Consider the following 16,630-nt stretch of genomic DNA (forward strand, 5'->3'; position numbering starts at 1 on the left):
TTTTTTCCCCTTCAAAATCTCTCAATTGCATAGGTATATATAATAATGACTAATAAAAACATTTATTTTGTACAAAAACAAGAGAAACATAATAAAACTATGTTAGATAACTGCTTTTAGTGTGAAAAAATATAAAAGGATGAATTATTGTTTTGCAAGACAATAATTATTCAAGCACCAAATTACATATTCATGTGCCTGTTTTGAGGTTTAAAAGTGTTGGAAATAATTAAATACTGGTGTTATTACTGAAATTTATAATATAAGCAATTTTCAATTAATTAAATTTTTGGTGACAAAATGGCAGCTAATGCCTCTTTAAGAACTTCACCAATCAATTATAATTCATTTTGAAATAACATGGAGAACATTTGAAGATTAAAAATTCATATGAGAATATTTTAAGCACATGATGAATGACTTATTTGAAATATCTTTTGAAAAACAGTGTATAAATGTTCTATTGTTTTGTCCAATCTATACATACTGGTATACAATAAAATCCTACTTATTATCGGGTAATCATATCATGAAATTAATAACAGTTCATTATCTAGACCTGTAATAAGAAAAATAACACCTATGTCTCTTCTAAGTTTAATATAAATTTATTATTTTTTTAATGACACAGCATGCTAGAATTATATGGTTATTTCAAAATGATAGGTCACAGACTTTAATGAAAAGGTGAAGATAATGAACAGTGATTAATCTTGTAACTCCTATGAGATATGCAAATTAAGAGTTGGACAGACACAGACCCCTGGACATACCAGATGTGGGGCCAGGTGCCCTGGATGAGCAAACATTTCCTGTTGTCCAGTCACACCTAATATGAGCCCAATATCTTGATCAGGTAAATGGAGTAATCCAGAGTCAAAAATCAGTGTGTAAAGAACGGCCTTAACAATTAGTATACACCTATTTACTGGCTATGAGGACAATAGCAAGTTTATTCTCCCCCTTCCCGAGGCGCAGCCGAGGGAAATAGTTGCTGTCGAAGGGGACAATAAACTTGCTATTGTCCTCATAGCCAGTAAATAGATGTTTTATTATACCAAAGTAGACTTTCCTTGTGTTAGACATACCAAAGTGAAGTAAACTAACATTCGGCATTAGATGGAATCTACCGAGGTGATCTAAGTTATCAGATTTTGACGTCACAGAAAAGAAAACGCGGGAAAATATAGCATCTGGTAAAATGTTTCCAGACTATTTCCCTAGGGCAGATAGTTCAGAAACTATTTCACGGTTAGCATTATCCAGAAGAAATAGCAAATTTATTCACCTAACATTTATATAGCAAAAACATTCTGAGGTATAATAATATGAAATATGTTAGGCAACATTTGACCTATTGACAGGTTGTATAATATACCATTCTCCATTTTACAAGGTGACAGTTCTCAAAGTTCTGAAATATATTCCTATAAGATCAAGAGGAAATCAGTGCATGGATACAAGTTTCATGTTCCTTTTATTCTCACATGAGAAAATAAATTCCTCATTTACAAGGCATGATCTTAATTCAGTTTTGGGAACTGCATTTTTAAATTTTATGTACAAAATTGTACAGGATTCTTTTTTTGTATCTAATAAACTCTCTATGAACTTGTTTACATGTATTACTGAATTATAATTACAATATGAATCCCCATTAATGATTGATCATCCAGGCAGTTACTGTTTTAATGTCACCTTAACTAAGCTTTTCCCAACCCACACCACCGTCTATCAGTACTATCAGTACTTTGATTAATTTCTTGATCACTACCATTGCAATTCTTTTGGACACAAAGCATATTGGAGACATAGGGGACATAAATTGTAAATATCAGGACTCCTGCACCCGTGGGGCCTTAGGGGCAAGGAAAAAACTGCCCCAAAATTGATAATTTTTTGAAAATTGTATCGATAACCGCAAAGAAATATAGCGCACTTGGTATGCAATTTCGCCTACATAAATACTTTTTTCTTGAATATGATTTTTTTAAAAAAAAATATTCTGCAATACAATGTCAGCTTATACTTGTGTTTACCCAAATTACTCAATAAAGATATCTATATGTTGATAGTGTCTTTATTTGATAAGCATAAACATCTCTGTGATTATATAGAGTATATAGCAGATGTAACGTAATGGGCTTAAAAAAATGCAAACTGTTGCAAAAGTCTACTCTAAACAAGAAATAAAACACTGAAATTATTTTTACTTGAGTATGACTGTACATACCCCTGTAAGTCCATTTGAGGAAATTTGGTTTAAGGTGGCCCTCTTGTTGAAAATGGCAAAAATATGAAAAATTGTTCTCAAAATTTACCTTGAGATTTAGCAGCCTGTCAAACATTAAACCTTTAAACTTACATGCCTGGGTGGCCTAGTGGTTTTGGTGCTAGGTAATCTTACACTTAAACATACATTCTGAGGTCAAGTTCAATATTTTCCTAATCTATTTTTGTTTTCTTTTCATTTTGGGGTCGTTTGCTTGAGAGGGGGTGTTGTGTTATAAATGTGATACATTTATCATAACAAATATTAGTCATTTTCATCATAACTTCCAATATTTGCAAGTTACGACTTAAAGAAAAGGAATTTATTCTGAGATCACTGTAGTTTCGTTTGTTTACACTAACCTGTTCCTGTGTGCACAAGATTTTCAAACCGTAATGTGGCTGACAAAAAGCTAAACAAATACTACAAGAAAAGGGGCACAAATTCACAGCATGTAATATTGTAAGTAAAAATAGGTCAAGGGAGGAAAAGAACTGTTATATAGTCAGACTTCTCAAAAGTAAATATAACAAGAGGCCCAAGGGTCACATTACTCACCTGAGTTACCTTGGCCCTTATCTGAAGACTTTCCATATATATTTGCATGAAAAACCTTAGTCCATATTGTGGCCCCAACCTACCCCTGGAGGCCATGATTATTACAAATTTGAATCTGCACTATGTCAGGAAGCTTTCATGTAAATCTCAGCTCCTCTGGCCCATTGGTTCTTGAGAGGATGATTTTTAAAGATTTTTTCTATTTATTCCCAATTTCCCATGTAAAACTTTGATCCCCTATTGTGGCCCCAACCTACCCCCGGGTCCATGATTTGAACAAACTTGTAAATCTCAGCTCTTCTGGCTCAGTGGTTCTCGAGAAGTATATTTTCAAAGATTTTCCCTATACATTTCTATGTAAAACTTTGATCCCCTATTGTGGCCCCAACCTACCCCCAGGGGCCATGATTTGAACAAACTTGAATCTGCACTATATCAGGAAGCTTTCATATAAATTTCAGCTCTTCTGGCTCATTGGTTATTGAGAATATGATTTTTAAAGATTTTTTCTAATAATATATTTCTATGTAAAACTTTGATCCCCTATTGTGGCCCCAACCTACTCCCGGGGGCCATGATTTGAACAAACTCGAATCTGCAATATGTCAGAAAGCTTTCTTATAAATTTCAGCTCTTCTGGCTCATTGGTTCTTGAGAAGTAGGTTTTTTAAGATTTTCCCTATATATTTGTATGTAAAATTTTGATCCCCTATTGTGGCCCCAACCTACCCCTGGGGGCCATGATTTGAACAAACTTGAATCTGCACTATGTCAGGAAGTTTTCATGTAAATCTCAGCTCTTCTGGCTTATTGGTTCTTGAGAGGATGATTTTTAAAGACTTTTTCTATTTATTCTCATGAAAAAATTTGATCCCCTATTGTGGCCCCAATCTACCCCCGGGGGCCATGATTTGAACAAACTTGAATCTGCACTATGTCAGAAAGCTTTCATGAAAATTTCAGCTCCTCTGGCCCAGTGGTTCTTGAGAAGAACATTTTTAAATAACCCTACTTATTTTTGCATTTTTGTGATTATCTCCCTTTTGAAGGGGGCATGTCCCTTCATTTAAACAAACTTTAAAGCCCTTTACCCAAGGATGCTTTTGGCCAAGTTTGGTTATAATTGGCCCAGTGGTTCTTGAGAAGAAGATGAAAATGTGAAAAGTTTACGACGCCGCCGCCGACAGGCAACGGACAAATTTTGATCAGAAAAGCTCACTTGAGCCTTTGGCTCAGGTGAGCTAAAACTCATGTTGCAACTGTCATATGATATTTAGCCAAAGCTAAACACTCGAATTATCAACCAAAGGCAAATGTACTGATGAAATATATTAAATGTGCTGCAGCCATGTCAGTAAAAGACAGTGAGCTAAGTAATGCCATATGTAAAAGGGTTGTTGTGTGATATGAATGCACCTATGAAAATATTGTACTGTTCATCATTCCACATAGGAACATAGTTTATTCATTAAAGAACGACTCGTATAAATGTCAGTAATGCTAAACTGTGGTTGGTGATACTTTGAAATGTGGGCTAGTGATGCTTTTAACTATTAATACTTGGGTGACCGATAAGGCCTGTGGGCTAGTGGTACTTTTAATTAATACTCGGGTGACCGATAAGGCCTGTGGGCTAGTGATGCTTTTAACTTGGGTGACCGATATGGCCTAAATTGTTTCAGAAATACATGTAATACCACTCATGACTGTATATATATGTGCTTTTGTACTACTACATGTACAAGAGAAATGTTTTGGAAACTAATATTATGTCCCATGCATATATGGCAATATTTAATAAAGAAAATATGGTTATATAATCTGCTAGTCAAGGGCAACCACAATACTAAGTGTGATCTCTCAAGATACTGAGCAGACATTTCCAAATAACCAGTCATTTGAGTTATGACCTTTAACCTTGTGACTTGAAAACCAATGATGGTCATCTACTCTTTAGGGGTATCAGTGTACCAGTTTGATTCACAATATATTGAGCTGACAATATTTTCTTATGTCTAAAGTAGTTTGACCCTTGACCTTTGATCTGGTTACTTATTATCAATTGGGGTCATATACACATTAATATGTACCAGTGTACCAAGTTTGATGTCTGTCAGGCAAAGGGTTTTTAAGATATTGAGTATCGTCGACTTACCAGTTTCGGTGACCTTAGTGATAAACCGCGATTTTCTCATCAATCACTTGGATTAAATAAATAAATTACACACCTACCCTTAAAGTAATTAAGGTATTCCATGTATAATGAAAGGATAATGAACAATTTTGAAGGATTTAGATCAACATAAATGTTTATTGATAAATAATGATGAAAGTGAAGCAGATGAAATTCACATGAATGGTAAATAATTAGAAGCTGACCTTTTTGCACTTAAGACTTTTTGGAAGAGTTGTCTGCCCTTTGTAAAAATAAGAAAAATATAATTTTCTAAAAATGTGTGTGGTCAATGATTAATTTTATTTCATATTTTCACTAAGAGAAAGTGTTTGTAACTTTCTACCAAGAGATTTATATGAAAATATAATTTCTTTTTCAAATATTGTAATAAAACATGCTTTTCCCATATACTTGTTAAATTCTATGTGAAATAAATCAAGCAGTAAACAAAATTTTGAAAATTCCTATGGTGAATTATTTTTATTTGATGAACCCTTCAAAATGATACCATGATTACAAAAATTCCACCATCCATTTATTAGATATGAAATATGGTCATCATACATTGAATACCTTAAATTCCTTTACTTCATCCAAAAATTCCAAATTCATTGGTGCGTTAATTGAATATAATTTTTGTAACAAAAAACATGTCATTTTGTGGTCCTAAAACGGTGTTGTCACCTATTTCGGTGACCATTGTTAATATAGGTTAGCCAAAAGTTTGTAACTGTTAAAACGCATAAACAGGAGGAATGTGCAACTTAATGTCAATGAATAAAATAACATAGTGTAGAATTCTAGACTTATATATTAAGGTATACTTTATATTAATTTGAAGGTTTGCTTGAAAAAGTAATAAGTAAATGGGCTTATTTTTGGGGTGCTCGTGTTGATTTTTTGCATACTCTCCTTCTAGTAGTTCATTTCCGGGGAAAAATTGAAGACGCACTCTATATATGTTTGCAAACACTACGGCGAAATTGATGACGTAATCTACACCCGGAAACGACAATGCGCACACATAAACAAGAAGTTATTAAAGTAATCAAAATTGTATTGTCATACACATCATATTGCATGTTTATGCATGTATTGTGAGGTAGCTGCATGTTTGTACATGTATTGTGAGGTAGCCTGCGGTACTCAGGCCACATGTGATACGAGCTAATACATGAAGTTAATGCTGTGTCTAAAATTACTAGACATTCTAATTTTAACTTGTAAACCACATGTAAATTTACAACATTATTCTTCGATCTCTACAATTACATTCTTTATATCAATATCATTACCTTGAAATGGGTTGAGCATTGCTTTCTTCCACTGATCAAAAGACCAGCATTCCACATCATGGCTCTGAATATTCACATAGTAACTATCTGGTGTTGCTGTAAACACACCACCAGGAAATTGACACACTGATACAACAACCACAACTCGAGGCTTCTACAAGGGGAACAAATCACACTTTAAAATCTTACAATAGGGGATTTTTTAGTTCTTCCGTCCTGTGCGTATTTTGTGTTTTAGAATCTACCTAAGTCATGTGATTTGGTGATTTTTTTAGGCATGGTTTCTTCTAGCTAACAATCAGACGATTTTGTTCATTTATTTTACTCACTGGTTTTGATTACGAATTTAAGAACCACTGTCATTGGTGTGTGGCAGAGGGACATAATACGGATATACGTAATTAAGAGGGGGAAACAGGCACGTGGCATCATTTTTCAGGGGGGGGGGGGGGGGGGGGGGCGGCTAGAGAAGATGTCTTCAAAATATTTTGTCTAAAATTCTTGACAAGAATGAGTAAATAAATTAAAACAAACCAAACTAAACATGTTCTTTTGACTGATATTCAAAATCTTTCAAATTTCCAAATGCATGGAGGGGGGTTAAGTAGTGACATACGACTTATCATAACTCAATATATATATATATATATATTTTACACCTTTTAAAATTCAGGAGGGGTGTGTGTGTGTGTAATTGATTGATTGTTTTTTACGACTTGTCAATTTTTTTTCACTCGTATTGAGATGCCACCAGCTTTAGGCGAAGTACTTGTACTGCAAATTTAGACCTACGATTAGTGCTCAGGGCCATATCAGTGAGAATTCTTTATCATGCCAACGCCTGGGGGGGGGGGGGGGGGGGGGGGATAGTAGCGTATCATATAATTATAATGCCTAAGAAATTTAACACATCTTTAATTGAAAATGAAACTTTTACCAGAGAAATGAACAATTTCCTCGTGAATTACATTTTTGATAAAGAAAACCCAACAGAATCATGGGAAAAATTGAAGATGAATATTAAAAATTTCTGTATAAATTTTTCAAAAAGATTATCCATTTCATACAAAAACAAAATAAACTTTATTCAAGAAGAGCTAAGTAAAATAGAAGAGTTGCCTTATGATCAAATTAACATGAATAGAAAAAGAAATCTAGAACATGAATTATCAGAGTTGATTAATAAAAAGGCAAAAGGCGCACAAATACGTTCTAGGGCAAACTGGATTGAGCAAGGAGAGAAAAATACTTCATATTTCTTAAATCTTGAAAAGAAAAGGCAGATTTCAAATGTAATCAAATCTTTAAATATTGATAATGTTACTGTAATTGATGAAGATGAAATATTAAAATCTACATGCAACTTTTTTGAAAAACACATCTAAAGAAGAAAATATAAATCAAATAAATGAGTACACATTAAATGATGAAGAAAAATTTGAACTTGACAAATTTCCCACTTTAACAGAATGTAAAGAAGCATTATTCAATATGAAGAAAAACAAATCACCAGGACTTGATGGTTTACCTTGTGAATTTTATCAAACTTTTTGGGAAAACATAAAAGATTTATACTACTGTACACTTAAAGACATTTTTGAAAAAAATAAAATGACACAAACACAAAGATTATCTTTAATAACACTTTTATTTAAAAAGGGGGACCCAAAAAACTTATGCAGTTACAGACCTATAAGTCTTACAAATACTGACTATAAAATAATTGCCTTTATTTTAGCCAAAAAACTACAAAACATATTGGATAATGCAATAAATGCAAATCAGTCAGCATATATAAAAAGAAGAAATATAGCTCTAAATGCAAGACTGATTGTAGATATTTTTGAGTATTGCGAAGGAAATAACTTAGAATTTATATTACTATTTCTTGATTTCCAAAGGCTTTTGATTCAGTTGAATGGAATTTTATGTTAAAAGTTCTTCACAAATATAATTTTGGGGAAAAGTTTTTAAAATGGATAAGCATATTATACAATAAACCTATATTTAGAATTAAAAACAATGGATGGATATCTAAAACAGGTAATATGAATAGAGGTATAAGACAGGGATGCCCTATATCGGCAATTTTATTCTTCTTCGTAATAGAAATATTAGCTGTTGGTATTAGATCAAACTCAAACATTAAGGGTTTTCAAAAACCTGGTATGGCAAACAGCATAAAAATAATACAACATACTGATGACTGTACCCTCCCTTTAAAAGATAAGATGTCTCTTAAATACTCTTTAGAAGTTATAAAAGAGTTTAGCAAAGTATCTGGTATGAAATTAAACATGTTCAAAACAGAATGTCTTCTAACAGGTCCTTGGAAACATTAAATAAGAAAATAGAAAATGTGGATGTTAGTAATGATTGCATAAAAACACTAGGTATTTTTATTGGGCATAATAAAGAAATGTGTCAAAATAAAAACTGGACAAAAATTGTAGATGATTTAGAAAAACTCTTTGAATCATGGAAAAAAAGAAAATTAACAATTTTTGGTAAAGTGTGTGTAATTAACAGCCTTGCAATATCAAAGTTGACATATGTTGGGTCAGTTTTAAACTTTCCAAATGAGTGTATAATAAAAAAAAAAATACAAGGTATCTTATATAGTTTTATTTGGAATAAAAAAGACAGAATAAAAAGAAATACACAGATTGGAAAAATTATGGATGGGGATATTGGTATTGTTGATATAATACTAAAATTAAAATCCATAAAAGTATCGTGGATAAAAAACATTTTATGCAAGAATAGTTCCTTATATTTATTTGTAGAAAGTCTATGTAAAGAAAGAAATTTTGACTTTGAATATTTATGTAAAACAAATATCAACGATATAAAATATTATAAAATTATGGAAAACTTTCCCACTTTTTACAAGGAAATGCTTATATTTTTTAATGAATGTAAAAAAATAAAAACTGAACAGAGACTCAATGCTTTATCAAAAGAGCCTCTATGGTGCAATAAAAAAATACTATACAAAAACAAGCCAATATATTTTGAAAGCTGGCTCAAAAGTGGTTTTAGGTATATTAGTGATGTTAGTAAATGGTATGAAACCTATAGAATGGTTTGATGGTAAACTTGTATGAAAAAACAACTGGCTTTGTCAATATATGATTTTGAAAACAGTTGTTAAAAGAGCTTTTACAAATCACGATTTTAAAAACATACAATATGAAAATATTATATATGGGAATAATGTATATGAACTGATAAATAAACAACATGTTAAAATATGTGATACATTGTATAACCTCAAAATTGATTTATAGTATTTTACGTCGAGAAAAATTTAAACCTCCTTTGCATCAAAGTTATTATGGAAAAAAAATTTAAATTCCAAAATCAGATTGGAAATCTATTTATGAACAAAAAATAATAGCTATTAACGACAAATATATATCAGATTTTAATTACAGATTGTTAAATAACCTTTTGTGTAACAGAGAAATGCTGAAAAGGTGGAAAATTATACAAAATGATTTATGTATTTATTGCAAAAATGTACAGGAAAGCAATGAACACTTAATTTTGAAATGTAAAAATGTTGCTCATATATGGGATATTGTTCAAAAAGTTGTAAATTTTAATATATCATGGAAAACAATTGTAATTGGTTTTTATCATGAAAAGAATGATAAAACCTTATTTTTGAATCTATGGATATCTATCATTGCTTGTAAAATATACAGATATAAAATGTATTGTAGATTAGAAAACAAACAAGAAAAATCAGAGGAAATACAATATCACATAAAGAATGTATTATTCTTCTTTTCAAAGGTATATAAAAACTATAACAACAAAAATTTGTAAATGTTTTGAAAAATATAAAAGAAAAATTGTAACTTTAGTCGTAGATTTTTTTAATGATAAGAAAATGATTTATCTGGTATTTTCATACATGTACTTTAGATAAATAAGAAAAAACAAAACTTATACAAACTCTTTGAAATGATTTTGTCTATACATCTTTGAAAATTTTGTATGTTATATTTTTCTCTGTGAAAAGTCGTAAATGTATTGCATATATTATATCTATATAATATAATTTCTGTTATAAACATGTTAATAATTATTACATAAAAAACACAAGGAGGGGATCTGCCCTCCTGTACTAGTGCTGCCATTGGGGGGGTTGTGTATGGACTGTATTCTATGTGTGGCGTTACCCCCTTATGGCAACCTTCAGATATATATGTGTATATTCTTTATATATATTTTGCCTATTGATACATAATATATGTGTTGTCCATTAATACAACTTATATTTTAGATGAATATAATTACATATATCAGGTTACATACTCATCGCATGTATGCAGTTTTGTTCAGAATCTGACATGAAAACTATAATATGCATGATAATTAATTTTTTTTTTTTTTAAAGTATATTATTTCACATTGTTGTTATATGCTAATAAAATATACTTTCAAAAAAACAAAATAATGCCTAAGAAAATTTTTCCCAAGCTCCGATTACTTGAATCGTGGGTAAAACATTCATTCAGTCCGATTCACTTCATTATTCATATTTGTACCATTCACTTCTGCTGCCATAAAATGTTGGGGGTGGGGTGGGGTGGGGGGGCTTGATGGTTGTGTCATGAAATATATCTTTATTTGTATATATAAATAATAGAAAATGATGGTTGTGAAAAGGGGAACCATTCCCTCCCCCTCCCTTATTTTACATGCATGCCTCAGAAGAACGGATATATCCATTAGCGGATTTGTAATGCCGAAGTCGCCGTTCACAGTGGTGCCCAATATTTGTAAAGATAAATCATGATGTAATAACTTTCAATATAGCTGGAATGTTTTCATTTTTTGACCACATTTTTATTGATGATTTTCAACAATTTAGTCATTTTTCTTTACCGATCGGTGATCAACTTTCATTAGCTTCAGATCATACTTTTTTTGGATGTACACCAACATTTTTGGAAAGAATTTCCAAATTTATACCAATTGCAAGCTTACATAGCCTCTATATGTTACTTTTATGGTAAAAGGAACAAGAAACACTTATCTGTAACAAAATTTTCTTCAGTTCGACTTGCATAGAATCAACATCCATTTCAATAGCCTATACACTTACACAAGACTTGGTGTATAAAATTCACGTTAACGATGATAAACCAGAAATGACGATGCCTAAAAAAGTATGACGTAATAGTGACTAAATGCAGAATAAACACGGACATGGAAGAACTCAAAAAGCCCCGATTGCACTTGAAACATAAGATGTACACCTCAGATTAGCACCATACATTTCAAAAGCTAAAGTATTTTAGTTGAATATTATTTGAAGAAAATCTTACTAAACTTTGAATTTCACAAGAAAAATATCATGCCTGTGAAATATCCCTTATGTACTTAATAGTATATAAGAAAACTGAAATAAACTGTACAATGTATATTATAATTACACATAATTCTGTACAGTTTGTTGGAATTACCATGGGCATGAATTGTGTTCCTTTATTAGCTGACCTGTTTTTTGTATTTTTATGAAGCAAAATTTATTCAGAAGCTTCTAACGTCTCTTGCTGTTACTTTCAATTCACCATTTAGATGCAATGATGACATTTTGTCTATCAAAAACTTTCATGTCACTTTGATATCCAGTGAACTTGAAATAAAGAGTCTTCCATATCTGCTTCATATTTGGATATCTTATTGAACATGGACATTAACAGTAAACTAACATTACTAAACTTTATGACAAAGAGGATGACTTCAACTTTTTTATCATCAACTTCCCACATTTACATATATATGTAGCAACATTCCATTATCACCTGCATATAGTGCTAATGTCTCAACTGATTAGATATACAAGGGCATGTTCTGTGTATGATCAATTTTTAAATCTAGACAGGCTACTGACAAATAAGTTTTTGTTTTTGTTTTGTTTTTATTATTTTTCTTTTAGAGAGAGAGAAAGAAGAGAGAGAGAGAGAAGAGAGAGAGAGAGAGAGAGAGAGAGAGAGAGAGAGAGAGAGAGAGAGAGAGAGCTAAGAAAATATTTGGTTCCATCTGTTCCAAAGGGCATCAAAATTTTTAGTATCACCATTTTTATAAGAAATGAATTTTTGTGTTTCATAGAATAACTTTAAAAATGATATTGCAAAATGCACACTCAAATTTTTCTCTGTACACCTTGCTGTATAAATATAATACTTTAACCAAAGTATGAGAATATTTTGTATACCCTTGTTTTTCTCAAGGATGCCTATTATAAAAGACTTTTTTGTAAAGACTAGTTGACAATTTGTTCTCTGTTCTAAGTAAACTTCAAAATCAGCTAGAAATGATTGAACACAATTACATTCCCATATTATATGTTCTATTGTTTCCTCCTCATTGTGACGAAAGGTACACATTTTTGAGTTCACTTATTTTTATTTTAAATAAAAATGAGCTTGTTGCTAAAATTTTATTAAGTTTTCTATATTGGAACCATTGAAGTTTACTATTTTTTGTTATTATGAAAGGTATTTTGTGGATTATTTTCCACTCAGTATTATCTATTTCTAAGAGTTCACTCAATCTTGTTTTGCCTGTTGTCACAGAGGAATTTTTGTTGAGAAGTTCATAAAAGCATTTGGACTTTCTACATTTCAGTACATTGTGTATGTTTGACATAATGAATGGATTTGCCAACTTTTTAAAACTTATGTTTTTGGAAGACATTTTAATCCAAGCCTTTATTGCATGAATGATGCTTGCATATTCTAAGAAATTGATTTTCACATTAGGATAAGTATCACAAAAAGTTTCATAGCTATAAAAACTACCATCTTCTTCAATAATATCATTTATGTGTCTAATGTTACTGTCAAAGAGTTGTTTATTAAAAAAAAGTTTTCCCACCAATATGAATCATATGATTATAAAATAGAGGTGTATCTGCAGTAGTAGTGATTCTTTACCAGCATTTTGTAGTTCAATCCAGGATTTGAATACATCTATCCAAAAGTTGTTTTTCAAGGATTTCAAGAGTAATTTGACATAATCAATCCCACAAGAAATGAACGTAGTTAGTTCAAAGCCAGGTATTAAGTTATTCATTCCCCTGTTTGTAGAAATAAGTTGTCGTATCCAGAATAATTTCATTGATGCTATGAAAGATTTTAGATTAATCATCTTTAGACCCCCATCTTCATATTTCTTAACAAGGACATCTGTTTTTACTCTATGAGTTGAATCATTCCATACAAATGAAAAGAACATTTTTTCTAATTATTTACAATAAAACACAGATGGGTTGGGGATAGACATAAAAATATGATTCAATAGGGGTAGAACTAATGTTTTAATGACTGTAATCTTGCCAATGGGGGTTAAATGTCTTTTCCCCCATTGATTTAGAATGGATTTGATTTTTACTAATTTTGGATCATAATTTAGCTTAGGCATTTTGTGCAATTCAACATCAAAAATAATTCCTAACAGGGTGAATTTAGTAGTTCCCCATTTGAGATTACTGTTAGGTAATAAAACGTCATTACTGTATTTTTTTGAGCCAATTCATACGGTGTGAGTTTTAGAATAATTGATACATAAGCCAGACATTTCTGAAAACCTTTGTAAGGTCCTTAGAGTTTCCAACAGTCTCTGTTCACTTCCATCAAAAATAATTGAAGTGTCGTCAGCCAGTTGAGAATTTTTCTCTCTCAATATTTCCTATAGTTATGCCTTTAATATTTTTAGTTTTTCTTATTTGTATTGCTAGAATTTCTGCACATATTAGAAACATATAAGGTGATAAAGGGTCTCCTTGTTGGCACCCTCTCTGAATATCAAACACTTCAGACAGATTGCCGCCTTGGTTAACTGTAGACGTTATATTTGTATAAAAAAGGCTAACCCATTTTCTAATAGAAGGACCAAAATTGAAGAAATCCAAAGTTTTTTTGTATGAAATTCCACGATAAAGTATCAACGGCTTTCTCAAAGTCAATAAGTAGCAAAAGGCCTGGGATATCATCTTCTTCAGTATAGTGCATAATATCATATATTAACCTTGTGTTTTCTCCAATATATCTGTTGGATATGAACCCTGTTTGATCTGGGTCAATTATCTTGTCTAGATGTTTTTTAAATCTAGCTGCAATAGAACCAGAGGCAATTTTGTATACTGCATTCAATAAAGTTATAGGTCGCCAGTTTTTTAGATACTGCTTAGGTTTGTCACCTTTTGGTAACAATATAATTACACCATGCCTTTGTGTGATAGACAGAATATTATCTTTGTAACCATAGTTAATGGATCTAACAACATACACACCAATATATTTCCAGAAGACTTTAAAAAAATTCAGCAGAAAAACCATCAGATCCTGGCGATTTGTTTGATTTCATATTTAGAAGTGTATTTTATGCTTCAGTTAAAGTAATTTCACCCTCTAAAAATTCTGACTCTTCATTAGAAAGTTTTGGGATACTATATCATAGAATAATTCATTCTCTAAATGAAAATCAGCATTATTCAGATTGATTTTGTATAAATTTTCATAAATTTTTTTGGTTTCAATCAAAATTTGTGACTGATCATATAGTTTAATTCCAGTTGAGGTATGATTTTACTTGTAAAGTTTCTCGATTTAAGATTACAAAATAATTTGATGGTTTTTCTCCCTCCTCTATCCATTTTGCTCTGCTTCTAATATAATTTCCTTGTAGTCTATATTTTCTTAATTTTTCTAACTCTTGTTTTTTGCTATATAACTCATCAACATTACCTTCAGAAGCATTCTCCTCAATACTTTTAATTTCTTTCATTAAATCTTGTTCTTCCTTATTCTTTTTCTTTTTGATATATGTAGAGTAAGAGATACTTTTACCCCTTATCTCAAAAAGCAAAGTTTCAAGGTATAGTTGATCGTTTATAGTGAAGAAGATGTTCTCATCTGCCATTTTGTGTATATTGTCCATGTTGTAAACAGGGACTGCATACTGCTCCTTAACCTTTAAAATAATATCTCTAATACTTTCTAGATATTTATCATCATACAGTAAGGAGTTATTAAATTTCCATAGTCCTCGTCCTTTCTTAAAATCCTTAAATGTTAATGACAAGGATATTGCAGATTGATCCAATCTATAGCTAGACTCAATGTAACAAGTATCTAAACTAGATAACAATGATTCAGAAAGTAAAAAAAAATCCAATCGACCTTAAATTGTTTTTCAGTGGGGACTTTTTCCTCCAAGAATATCTACGAAGATTCTTGTGTAATTGTCTAAAAGGGTCTATATACCCATAAGTTTCTATCATTTCTAAAATTTTATCTCTAGCCTTTGGATTATTTATACACTTATAGTTATAGCAATCGAGGTTTGGGTTTAAAACCAGGTTAAAATCTCCACTCCAAATAATATTTTCACACTGCATGTTGTCAATATGTGTCTGTATATTTTCAAAAAGCTGTGGTGAATCTGTATTCAGACCATAAATATTGCATAGAACCACTTCCTGACTATCTATAGATATCTTAAGCAACAAATAATTTCCATGTATATCACCTTTTTCAGAAATATTACCTTAAAATCAAAATTATTATTTGCAAGGATAGCAACTCCTCTTGAATTTGAAGCAAAGGAACTGAAATAACATTGAAAACCCCAGAGGTTTCTGACATCATTTTCAATATCACTTGAAAAGTGTGTGTCTTGTAAACAGTAAATATTGTACTTTAAAGATCTCAGGTAATTAAAAACATCTCTACGCTTTGCAATATCTCCTAGACCTTGACCATTTACGGAAAGTATTTTAACCATTTTAACGAAGTTTACAGCTTTGTAAAAGATACCCTTTAGAACCAAGTCTCGTAATTATTTGGACAATAGTAAATAGATAGAAAGGAAAGAATAGAAGCGTGAAAGACAAAAAGTATAGCTTAGAGAAGAGAAACGTAAAAAACATATACATTGTAATGGCAAAGACACAAACTCACTATGCACACAGGCAATAATATTGTTACTAACACATGGTATACACCGGAAGTCGAAAGTGTCTCACTAGTTGTCAAACCTAATAGCACAATCTGGTCTGGCATACTAATCTCCGGAATATTTACGGAATATTTTGTCATCTCTTTTATTTTCCACATCATCATAAATGTCAAACATGATTCTGTGTTTTCCAATCTGTCTGTAAACGTGTCCGTTAAAGTACCATGACGATTTTATCCGGGTGTTTGCGGAAAGCTTGTTGATGAGGTCCGAATTAAGTTGCGTGACAAATAAGTTAATGTTACAGGGGTTTCAACAGTCTCATATAAAGTCAGCATTTCACAAATT

General features: G+C 31.3%; 1 protein-coding gene across 1 annotated transcript in view; it reads right to left on the reverse strand.

Moving 5' to 3' along the window:
• LOC125657810 (schlafen family member 13-like) overlaps positions 1-16,630 on the reverse strand; it is a 37,108-nt gene that overhangs the window by 14,454 nt on the left and 6,024 nt on the right. Inside the window, exon 4 of the mRNA XM_048888591.2 lies at positions 6,302-6,455. Within this exon, the coding sequence (XP_048744548.2) occupies positions 6,302-6,455 (154 nt within the window). The remainder of the gene's footprint in view (positions 1-6,301; positions 6,456-16,630) is intronic.

This window comes from Ostrea edulis, chromosome 9 (genome assembly GCF_947568905.1).
Source record: "Ostrea edulis chromosome 9, xbOstEdul1.1, whole genome shotgun sequence".
NCBI lineage: Eukaryota > Metazoa > Mollusca > Bivalvia > Ostreida > Ostreidae > Ostrea > Ostrea edulis.